The sequence below is a fragment of the Quercus suber genome, unplaced genomic scaffold, assembly GCF_002906115.3.
Source record: "Quercus suber isolate HL8 unplaced genomic scaffold, Cork oak 2.0 scaffold_130, whole genome shotgun sequence".
Taxonomy (NCBI): domain Eukaryota; kingdom Viridiplantae; phylum Streptophyta; class Magnoliopsida; order Fagales; family Fagaceae; genus Quercus; species Quercus suber.
The window spans coordinates 317992-330645 of record NW_027069593.1 but is presented as its reverse complement, the minus strand read 5'-3'; the positions used below and the strand labels follow the sequence as shown (position 1 = coordinate 330645).

Below are 12654 nucleotides of genomic sequence, written 5' to 3'. Positions count from 1 at the left end.
ATGTAAACGGTGAGTCAAGTGTGAACTAATACGAATTTTTTACCTTAACAGTTTGTAAAAATATTGTAAAAAAGTTTGTAGCAATAGCATTGCTCTTAAAAGAATTATTGATATTATTAAAAGGGAGGGCAAAGTGTAATTTTATAGAACAAAATTACTAAAATTAATACTCAAGTATATACTAATATTTAAAAAAATATTGGGGTGGGGTGGGTGGGGTGGGGGGGCAATGCCGCCCACGTTAAAGTTTGCCTCCATCCTGGTCAGGTATAGGTACCTGACCTAATTATTTTATTATGGATACTCGATTCCCTTATCTAATTAGCATTATACCCGATTGGTACCTGAATTGTTTACCAATAGATATCTAGACCCGACCTGACCAGAACTCAATTTTTTAGGTTTTTTTTTTTTTAAGTTTAAAAAATTTTGGAAATTCTAGAGAAGTTTCTGCCATTGCTTTCTATAATGTTGGGACCAAGTTTAATGGATACAGAATTTGTTGTTGTTGCATTTTAGTATGATAATCTCAAAAATGATTTTTAAAAAAGCAAAACTGGTTTACTAGATTAAGAGTGAGACGAATTGAAACAATTCACATAGGGATGACATGCATGAACAATTGCCAATTAGTAAAAGAGAAATGTTAACAAGCATCGTGCAGTACTTGTTAAGGTTTCCCTAATGTGATAACAAAGAAAAACAACAATAATAGCTGATACATTGTAGATAGTGTAAAAGGTAACTCTCAAAGTTATAGAAAATGGTTACAGGGCAAAGTATTAACAAATGATAACAAAGATGCATGCGGGTCTAAAATTGTTGGAATGAGTGAGCAACTCTACCTCAAATACAAAGTATTTCCATGTGCATCACAAACATCAAATTTGAGCAAGAGTTTGCACCAAGAGAGGATCATCAATATCCTCCTTGATTTTAGTTGGAATTGATTTAACATTTGGTCTAAATATCACAGATAATCTCTAGAATTTGCAAAAAGAGTAATAATATAAATAAATCATCAAAGCATAGGAAGAATTAATTTCGAAGATTATGATAAACTTGATACATGTGGAATGACTTCATCCATGTTCCCATTAATTACTCTCCGAAAATGATGTAGCAGCCAAGAAGATTGGAAAAATCTACATAAGGCATGAAAATTATTATTTTATTAAACTGTGCCATTGGTTTTCAATTCGAGTCTCCCTAAAGGCACCATAATTGAAAGGGGTGTCTGTCTTGGCAATAACATCCTTGTAAGCTAAACTGGTTTCCCTCTAGATTGGACCTATAATCAAGTTATGATAAGCTCCATGGACGTCTGGGTATGATGTGATTAGACTGTATCGGTGCAATGGATTCATATCCCGTGCAATACCTTGGGTATTGCACCGGGTGCAATACCTAAATTCTCAGCCATAGATTTAATTTAATGGCTTAAATCTTTGGCACCTCACCAAATAACAAAAAGACTATTTTACCCTTAAAAAATTTCATAGCCCACCCACTGTTTTTGGTAAGTCTGAGTAAACTTTCATAAAATCAATTTTTTTTTCTCTCTCTCTCCCCCCTGCGCAGCTGCCGCTCTCTGCCTCTCCTTCAACCCATTCTCTGCCTCTCATTCAATCCATTGTCATAGTTGCCCCAACTCATACCCAAACATTGAAACTTAGCATTTGAAACCAAACCCCCAAACACTCACACTCCCTCTTTTTCGTGTGTGAAGTTGTCCCAAGTCCCAACTCTCATGGAGTGAAGGTCTCTCTGAAGCAATAAAGCTACTGCCAGATCAGTGGTTCCGACAGTACTTGGCCATTGTATTGTCAAAAAATTCCCAAAATCCCCTTTGTGATAGTCATTGCGGGTCCCTCTTTGATTGGTTACTTCCGACATCAACCGACTCATGGTGGTGACTTCTCTCTTTTGTATACATTGAATAAAAAAAAAAATTTTGGGTAAAAGGAGAGATAGGTCAAGGGTCAAGATAGTTGGGGCTATTGAAATCAAGCTCTTGAAATTTTGATTTTTATTTCCAATCGCCTTATGAGGCTATTGCACCTCTGCACTTCTACAGCCTTGATCTTTTCTTTCACTTCCTCCATAAAATCTTTAACCTATCAGGTTTTGTCTAATTAATTTTATTTAAATAATAGTATAATACTTAGCCATTGTTAAGGTTCAAAATTAAATGGCCACAAACTAAGGCCCAAAGAAGTAAAAAAAAAAAATGTTGGGCCCATTTCACACAAAAAAAAATGAATAATAAAACTGGAAAGGCTGGGCTCTCACAAATAAAGAAAAGAGAGAAGAAAGAAAGAAAGGGGAAGAAGCCCAGAGGAATGGAACCAGCGAACCGAAGAAAGCCCAGAAAGAAGAACTGGGTCAAGATCCCGGGAGCCCCCAGAGTCAGGAGATCCCTGGACGCGCGAAGTGAGATTGAAGCAAATTCAAAGAGAGATAAAAGACAAAAGGCATGCGGGTCTCATGCTCCAGACATGCAGTAAAGCCAGGAGGTACGCGCAAGAGCGTGGTCCCAACCATTTGGAGAAAGTGACAAGGAAGAGTACAACTGAAAAAGGGGCTGGAGCGCTGAGAAGAAAAAGCCAAAAAGCTTTAGACCAGCCAACAGAGAAATATGGAAATAGAAAACTAGCTAAGGGACTTTCACTTGGTCGGATCAAAAAGCAAGAAACTATGAAGAAAAAGGGAAAAGACATAATCCTGAGCAACCTGGCACGGCACGAGCTCTAAGGGGTAAAAGAGAGAAATCGTTAGTACCCCCCAGAGCCCGAAGTTGTGCTATAAAAAGAGGAAGGGGTCCATGCTACAGGGGAGGATGGAAGACTAAGGGATAGAGAATTCATTTACGATTAGATCATTTGAAGCGTTCACAATCTAAACTCTCGTGAAATTATAGAAAGAGGCTCTGTAAACTTAAGAGAAAACAGAGGAACCATTCCCAGTATCCCAGAGGTAGCCGCTATAGTACATGCTCGAATTCAACAAATTCAAACTTTGCAAGCCTTTGAAACTTGAATAGCTATCAAAATCTATAACTTTTGAACTCAGTTGAACCTTGCACCACGTCTTAGTGAGCGCTGTAATCACAATTAAGGGAAATTAATAAAATACACCTCATTAATTAGGGGATCCCCAACTTGTTCTTGCATCATATTTCACTTGTTGTGCATACCTTTACTGTTAAAATGTCATTCAATACGGATATACTTGTTTGTTAGCTATTTGTATTGTAGGAGGCTTGTTTTGTGCACCAATCGGTTCTTAAACAGCCCTTTAGCTGCGATGAATCGAGCCCAGTCCACCAAAAACATTTTATTCGGCCCAGGATCCTTGGGCCATAGTGCTGGGAGAAAAAAGGCCCTCCCACAACCATCACAAGTTCACAACAAAAGAAAAGAGAGACATAGATGTTCATTCTTGTTTGCATTGGATTCTTCGTGTTGTTTCAGGTTCCTTATACAGAATAATATTCATAAAAAAAGTGTTTCCATAAAATGATAGGAACCTTCTTACAAGAATAAAATGGACAATAAGGAATAAACCAAAGAAGATGATTGAATCAATAAATTGGCTTGCTAAAGCTCGTATGGATAAAACCCAGATGTATAAAATCCCTATTTTACCATTACATTGCTTGAATTCTATGCTTTTAGGTCCTTATTGTATCTAAATTGTAGTGTTTTAATCCTTGCCTTTCAAGTTTGCAGTCAGAATTTAGTGATAAAAATTTATTGTCATAAAGATAGAAAATTTTCAATAAGGCATAGGTTCTTTGGATTCAGAGCAACAGTTGATGGCAATCTTCGATGGCATGTGGATTGACAGCCAAACTTCAGGCCGCGCGTGGAGGCGTGTGAGGCTGAAGATGGAGGCCGGCTTCTTGGGTTTTACACATTGGAGGCCGAAGAAAAGATCTGTGGCATTGGTTTTGTGAACCACCAATCATCAGGGAATCTGTGACGACACGTGGGTCGACGGCCACCATGCATGGTGGTACGTGTCTCTGAAAATGGAGATTAGACTCTTGGGTTTTGCATAATGGAGGTTGAAGAAGAGATCTGCGGCGTTGGTTTCGCAAAAGGATTAAGAAAAACTAACAGATCTGAAGGAAGGCTCAGACTTAATGGTACGACGACTGTGGCTTTTGATAGCAGCGATGTAGAGGCAGAGAGGCCTTGTAAAGGTGGTGAAGGTAGCGGTAGTCTTGAATTGAATGATGGTATGTTTGGTAGATCAATTTGGCTCCAGAGATGGTGAAGGGAGAGGTAAGAGAGATGAGAAATTATTGGATTTTTCCTAACCGTTGGATCATTTTATATACACGTGTCACTCATCTATTTTAAAATGGAAGAAAACTAGAGGTGACCGTTTTCCTTACTTATCAATGGGTTCATCTAATCCTCTCAACTTGCAAAACGAAAAAGAAAAGAAAATATTAATTAGTTCTAATCTAACTAATAAGATGAAGACTTCTATAAAAAATAAAGCATAACAAGAAATGAGAAACAATTAAAAATCTAAGCTAAACTAAAGTGTCTAGCGACTTTTCTTTAGTGATCAAATCTGTCCGTTAAAAAGAGAATAAAGAAAAAAAAAAGACAAAGAAAAAAAGACTAGATAAGTCTAAAATGTGTCGTGCAGTAACACAATAAAGAAAAGGCAAGGCCTATGCCTTTTCATTCATCTCCTTTACCAAATACGAAACTAACCAATAACCAAGCCCTTAACCCACTAGTAAAGAGGGGGGGAAAAAAGTAGGTTAAACCATGCCACCCAAGAAGATAAAAGAGGTTTGGAGCTAAAATGCTCTAACCATCAATACAGGGAGAGGTTAGATATTTTGGTTGATTATGGGAGATTATTTCAAGTAATTAAGTTTTATTTTGGATTTTTGGAGAGAGTTATGAGATTGTTCTATATTTTTAGTCCATGCAGGAGCATAGACTAAATTTTGGTGCTTAATTAATGCGGAGACAAGATAATTATTATTCTATTTTTTTTTCTATTTTTTTATTGGTTATGATTTTTTTAATAAAAAATCCATTGATTAATATATGGGCATATATTTAAGATTTTTAAGTAATACTTGGAGCTTCTTCTATTTGGGGCCATAGGCAATGGCCTTAGATGCCTAGTGAGTTGAGCTGACTCTAAACCCGACTCATTGAAATAGTAGATGTTGGCAAAATTTGTTCTATACATAGAAAAAGTTGTTTAGTTAGGTAGTACATATATTTTTTGAACATAAGTTTATTAAACTTGATTTCTAGTTCAAACTCGAGTTCCAAGTAGTGTGCATCTATACTGATTGGAACTCGAATTCCAAAAAATGTGCTACATAATTAAATAATTTCCTTTGTGTGCTATACTCTTAAATTTTTTTCTAAAAAACATGCTATTTGACAAATTTTGCCTATAGACACTAGTCACCGATTGACCTTTATATTTCAAAAGAATTTTTTTTTTTTCTTCTTGTTTTGCCTACGTGACTAGGAAGGACTAGTAAATTTTAAGCATTAGTTTATGAACAATTTCAAAAAGTATTTTTTAGAAAAAAAAAATAATAAGTAATAATTAATTGTCTAAACAGCTTTTAATATTTTTCATAAAAATAATTTTAAAACTTTTTAAAAATAATTTATTAATAACTACTTTAAAAACATCAATTAACATGGCAAATTATTTATTTATTTATTTATTGACAAGAATCCCTTTAATTTATATATATTTATATTTATATAACGCAGTCAAAAGACTCAAAACCACGCCGTCCCTGTTGTTTCTCTCAGGAATGTTTCTTTATATGCTAATTTTGTGCCTTGTTTTTCGTATTGTTTGTTTTTCTGTAATTAGGGTTTGTACGGTTGATCAAAACCAAATCTAATCGAAAAACCTACAAATTAAAAGCAATCTAATTAGGGTTTGTATTGAATTAAATTGGGATTAGGATTTGGATTGCTGGTGGAAGATGGCAGATGTGAAGGAGGAGTATGAGGACTATGAGGTAGTATTCTTTAGGCGCACTGAAAAAGAAGAAGAAGAAGAAGAAAAACAGGAATCCTTCGAGAGTTACCAATACCGCCTCCAGAGTAAAAGACACAGGAACATGATGATGGAATCACTTTCTTTCAAAAACCTTTCCAGGGAAGAAGAAGAAGACGAAGACGAAGAAACAAACCCAAGCCCAAGCAAGACTAATGCCAAGACCCTAGCACCAACCTCTCCCCTGAACAACCTCTCATCCTTAGAAAACATGGAACACGAACCAGTGGTTGTACCCTATTTTCGTAGAATTGAAATCGTAGGTACCAAAGAGGAACCCACAGGTACCAGAGAGATATTTGACTTATGGTTCCCAGCGAGTGCGGTACGTACGTACGTGTTGTGTGATTTTCTTTTTTTAGTAGAAAGAAAAGAAATGACAAGGATTTTTAATTAATTAAACTTGCTTCTTCTGCAGGTTGATGAGAAAGACCTAAATCGATTTTCTGGCTATGCACAGACGGTGATAAAGCGCTACAACAAAGTGAAGGTCTTTTTCTTCTTCTTCTTCTTCTTCTTCTTCATATTTATTAATGTATCTTGTAATAATCTTAAATTTTGAAAAATTGGTGCAGAAAACAGATTTTGAGTTTGTGAGATTGGTGAAGATGAGGTGGACATTGGGTCATTTTTATCTTCGCTTCAAGGCCAAGGCCAAGTCCAGCGGTGCAGCCACTTTGAAAACCTTTGAAGGAGATGTGCGCTGTAATTGGTGCCTAGTAAATGAAGAAGATGGGAGGCCCTTGAGTTGTCGTCTAATAGGCCGCAAATTTGACGATTATTTGTATGTAAGACCGCCACCTTGGTACCACTAAACAATACATGCATGGTTGCAGGGGCCTTGTCCTTACTTATTCTCTGCTTTATGGGTTTCTTGTTGGTTTTGGGAACAAATTGTTGCTTTCTTAATTTGTTGGTATGAATGACCTGCGAATAATATTTGCTATCTTATAAAAAAATAAATTAGTATCCTTATTTTGCACATATTCTTTCAATTTATCTTTGAGTATTTGACTCAAGTTACTCGAGCATATCAGATTTTTAGAAAAAAAAAAATCAATATATGTTTTTTTTTTTCTTTTTTTCTTTGGGTGGTCTTAACTGTGTTGTTTCTCACCATTGCCTCTATCTCTATGCCAATTTGGTTGAGGTGGGGTTTATGGGTTTCTCATCTCGTCTCCCACGATGGCAAGTTGCTGGTCTCTTGTTGCCTGATTTATTGGTTCTTATAAAGAGGTGTACCATACTCTACCAACTTTTGCTTATTCTGGCTTCTTTGAATTTGTTGTTGTCTTGCAATATTCACCTCTTAATGGCTGCGTATGTGAAGCTGTAATTCAGTCAACAGTACGAGTCCATGCATCAACATTGTAATTTGCAAGACAACTTCAAATTCAGCTGTCTGGTTCCTTATCAGCTCTAGGTGTTTGTGGTTCTCCTCATGAGCTCTGCTGCTCCCCTCTCCAAGCCGAATCAGCTGCACTCCTCTGGGCAGTTAGATTAGCTGCTCAAGAGAATTGGCATCAAGTTGTGTTTGAAGGTGTCACTAAAGCCTGTTTTTGACTCCCTTGGCTCCTTGGATTTTCATCCCTGATTGGTCTATTAATTAGCACCTCCATTAGTAACATTCGTTGTTTAGCTGTTTCTTTTGCTACCTTTAAGTTTAGTTGGGTCCAGAGAAACTGCAATTCTGCAGCCCATGTAGCTGCTAGACTTGCTTTTAAGCTCTTTTGATTCTGCTTCAATAAAGGCAACCTCCCAAGTTCCACCTCATATTGAGTCTGCTTGTAAGGTGGATTACCTAGCTTATTATTCCTTTTATGTTTTAATGTTTTTGAAGCTTAGCAGGAAAAATTAAAAAACAGTAAGAGTCCATGCCTTGTAGACATACTTTTGACTAACTTTTGAGGTTCTATGGTTATATATAGACACGCTTTTGACTATTTGTTGAGTTTCTATTTTATATACTAACCTGTGCTTATATTAAGAGCTATAAACTGAGCTTATAGTTTTGACATTACAGTATTAGACATTAACTGCAATAAAATAGATTGGAAGTAATTTTTGGTTGTTAGAGGTAGAGATTGTCCTGTCACACAATAATGAGACAAGTGATACTTGAAGGCGGTTGAATAAACTTTTATGGATATCTTCATTGGATGTACAGTACTTTCAATGTTGGTTTTGCCTTGTACTTAAATTTCTTGAAGCGGAAGTTCATCATCTTTTTATTTTATCATATTTTTAACTGAAGAACGAGTAGAGTAATATGTTTCTCATCTTTATTTATTGCATCAGCTCTCTGATTAACTCGTGTCCCATATTGGTGTACATGGGGAGGAAAAGTCTGAAAATTCTCCTCACAAAACTAATATAGACCTAAATACCTGATAAATGTTATATCATTCGTCATGATTTTTTTTTTTTTTCTTTAAGACATTAGACCTCCAACTTCTATTATTTTTTATTGTATTTGTTATTTAGTTAAAATACATTGTTAGTTCTTGAAATTTATCAAATGTGTATTTTTGTTTCATAAAGTTTCAAATAAGCCTTATTGGTTCTGGAGTTTTAAAAATTAGTCATTGATTTTTTAGTTAATTGCCGTGCCAATGTGGTTAAGAGATTAAGGATCATTGGTTTTTTGGGGAAATGATAAAGCATTTTTATAGATAAAAAGAGTCCATAACCCAACAAAGGAAAACTTTTTCCAGTTAGTTTTTCATGAAAAGGGAAAAACCAAGTGGATTAAGGAGCAAACAAGTCAGATTGATGAAGTTTAGGTCTGTTTGGAATTGTGTATTTTACTGAAATTGAAAACTTTTTGCTAAAAGTATTGTAGATAAAGGTAAAAGTTAGTTGAAATAGTACACTAAGACCCATGAATAATACCAAAAAGTGCAATGAGGCTCATAAATAGTAGCAAAAATAAATTGAATAGAATAAGCTGGCTTTTTAAGCTGGTGTTAAACACCCATTAAATGGGCTGCAAAATATATAACCCTTATCTGATTTTTTCAGGGTCACATCAACTTGGTATGACTAGTAAAAACTAAAAATTAAAAATAAAGCTTGACAATATAGTCTGTGCTTACAAATAAAATAACATATGTTAGTATTTTATAGGAAAAGGGTTAGATCTGGGAAAGAAGCAGAAGAATGGCCTTTACCCAAAATCAAGTCCAATCCAACATAGAGTGCTCTCACCCTCCAACTTAACAAGAAATATTCACAGAATCTTAAAGCAGCCGAACCTAAGATTGTTGGTATCCTAAAGACAAATGACTAAATAAGAACTAACCCAGATCATATGCAAAGATTCTAACAGAGCCACTATCACCAGTATCACGTCGCCTTTTTAACCTCTAATATGCTTCGGCTTTGAGACTTTGTTAAGTAATGTTGATCAAAGTTTTCAAACTTAACAGGATGTAATTGTCCCAGTTAGAATGAGCATGCAAATATATCTGAGTTTAATATTTTCTCCTTAATTCTTTTAGTTTTTATCTTATGATAAGTGGAATTCTTTATCTCTCTATTTTTCCTGTCTGCCTTCTAATTCAATTGTGAATTTTGTATCAATTATATCCCTTTTCTATATACACAAACACACACAAAGGAAAGGAAATGAGATTTTAACATAACGAATAAACTTAACTCAAAAGTCATTTTAAGGAAGGGTTGGACAAGTAATACTACATACAACACACTCTCTTCAGTAACGCGAGACAATTACCATTTTATCAAATATAATACATATAATCAAACTTTTATTTTTAAACTAAGGTGTAGTAGCAAAAAAAGGGAAAACACACGCACCGAATACAAGGGGAAGAAAAGGCAAGTAGTTAATAATATTTTGCAAACGCAGTTTTTTAAAGGTTTCCACCTTATTGCAAAGGAGAGAGGATGGAAAATGAAATACAAAATTAGTTCTTATGAAATCCGATTCTAAAACATTATTATACTTGTCTTTATCCTCTTTTGACTTCATTTGGATCTAAGGAATTTTTTTTTTTTTTTGGTGATATAAGGAAGTGATGAGATTGGTGAAGATGAGGTGGACATTGGGTCATTTTTATCTTCGCTTCAAGGCCAAGGCCAAGTCCAGCGGTGCAGCCACTTTGAAAACCTTTGAAGGAGATGTGCGCTGTAATTGGTGCCTAGTAAATGAAGAAGATGGGAGGCCCTTGAGTTGTCGTCTAATAGGCCGCAAATTTGACGATTATTTGTATGTAAGACCGCCACCTTGGTACCACTAAACAATACATGCATGGTTGCAGGGGCCTTGTCCTTACTTATTCTCTGCTTTATGGGTTTCTTGTTGGTTTTGGGAACAAATTGTCGCTTTCTTAATTTGTTGGTATGAATGACCTGCGAATAATATTTGCTATCTTATAAAAAAATAAATTAGTATCCTTATTTTGCACATATTCTTTCAATTTATCTTTGAGTATTTGACTCAAGTTACTCGAGCATATCAGATTTTTAGAAAAAAAAAAATCAATATATGTTTTTTTTTTCTTTTTTTCTTTGGGTGGTCTTAACTGTGTTGTTTCTCACCATTGCCTCTATCTCTATGCCAATTTGGTTGAGGTGGGGTTTATGGGTTTCTCATCTCGTCTCCCACGATGGCAAGTTGCTGGTCTCTTGTTGCCTGATTTATTGGTTCTTATAAAGAGGTGTACCATACTCTACCAACTTTTGCTTATTCTGGCTTCTTTGAATTTGTTGTTGTCTTGCAATATTCACCTCTTAATGGCTGCGTATGTGAAGCTGTAATTCAGTCAACAGTACGAGTCCATGCATCAACATTGTAATTTGTAAGACAACTTCAAATTCAGCTGTCTAGTTCCTTATCAGCTCTAGGTGTTTGGGGTTCTCCTCATGAGCTCTGCTGCTCCCCTCTCCAAGCCGAATCAGCTGCACTCCTCTGGGTAGTTAGATTAGCTGCTCAAGAGAATTGGCATCAAGTTGTGTTTGAAGGTGTCACTAAAGCCTGTTTTTGACTCCCTTGGCTTCTTGGATTTTCATCCCTGATTGGTCTATTAATTAGCACCTCCCTTAGTAACATTCGTTGTTTAGCTGTTTCTTTTGCTACCTTTAAGTTTAGTTGGGTCCAGAGAAACTGCAATTCTGCAGCCCATGTAGCTGCTAGACTTGCTTTTAAGCTCTTGTGATTCTGCTTCAATAAAGGCAACCTCCCAAGTTCCACCTCATATTGAGTCTGCTTGTAAGGTGGATTACCTAGCTTATTATTCCTTTTATGTTTTAATGTTTTTGAAGTTTAGCAGGAAAAATTAAAAAACAGTACGAGTCCATGCCTTGTAGACATACTTTTGACTAACTTTTGAGGTTCTATGGTTATATATAGACACGCTTTTGACTATTTGTTGAGTTTCTATTTTATATACTAACCTGTGCATATATTAAGAGCTATAAACTGAGCTTATAGTTTTGACATTACAGTATTAGACATTAACTGCAATAAAATAGATTGGAAGTAATTTTTGGTTGTTAGAGGTAGAGATTGTCCTGTCACACAATAATGAGACAAGTGATACTTGAAGGCGGTTGAATAAACTTTTATGGATATCTTCATTGGATGTACAGTACTTTTCAATGTTGGTTTTGCCTTGTACTTAAATTTCTTGAAGCGGAAGTTCATCATCTTTTTATTTTATTATATTTTTAACTGAAGGACGAGTAGAGTAATATGTTTCTCATCTTTATTTGTTGCATCAGCTCTCTGATTAACTCGTGTCCCATATTGGTGTACATGGGGAGGAAAAGTCTGAAAATTCTCCTCACAAAACTAATATAGACCTAAATACCTGATAAATGTTATATCATTCGTCATGATTTTTTTTTCTTTAAGACATTAGACCTCCAACTTCTATTATTCTTTATTGTATTTGTTATTTAGTTAAAATACATTGTTAGTTCTTGAAATTTATCAAATGTGTATTTTTGGTTCATAAAGTTTCAAATAAGCCTTATTGGTTCTGGAGTTTTAAAAATTAGTCATTGATTTTTTAGTTAATTGCCGTGCCAATGTGGTTAAGAGATTAAGGATCATTGGTTTTTTGGGGAAATGATAAAGCATTTTTATAGATAAAAAAAGTCCATAACCCAACAAAGGAAAACTTTTTCCAGTTAGGCTGTGTTTGTTTCAACTTCAAACTACTTCCGGAAATCAATTTCCGTAAAATTGATGTATTTGGCTGCCTAGGAAAATTGGGTCAACGGAAATCAATTTACCCTTTGACCAAAAATAAGCCCTCAACCGGTGGAAATGCATTTCACCTTCCATTTTACCTTCAATCAATTTTCGGAAAAAAACTCTCTCAACTCTCCAAGCTCTCTCTTACACAGCAACACATCTCCAAGCTCTCTCTCACACAGCAGTACTCCGATCCGGTCCAAGCTCCAAGCTCCAAGCACAGCAGCAAGTTCAGACGTCCGATCCGGTCCAAGCACCGCGTCGCCTTCGCTCGATCTCGCCTTCGATCGCCTTCGATCCGAGCTCCGATCCACACCAAGCACCGCGTCGCCTTCGCTCGAGCTCGTCGCCTTCGCTCGATCTCG

The 12654-nt window shown here is 35.8% G+C and overlaps 1 protein-coding gene across 1 annotated transcript; it reads left to right on the top strand.

Annotated features, from left to right (window-relative positions):
• Positions 1 to 5778: 5778 nt before the first annotated feature.
• On the top strand, positions 5779 to 7041 carry LOC112004206 (uncharacterized). Its single transcript, XM_024036438.2, has 3 exons — positions 5779 to 6391; positions 6485 to 6556; positions 6642 to 7041. The coding sequence occupies exons 1-3, from the start codon at positions 5993 to 5995 to the stop codon at positions 6879 to 6881; spliced, it is 711 nt and encodes a 236-aa protein (XP_023892206.1). The 5' UTR covers positions 5779 to 5992; the 3' UTR covers positions 6882 to 7041.
• The last annotated feature ends 5613 nt before the right edge of the window (positions 7042 to 12654 follow it).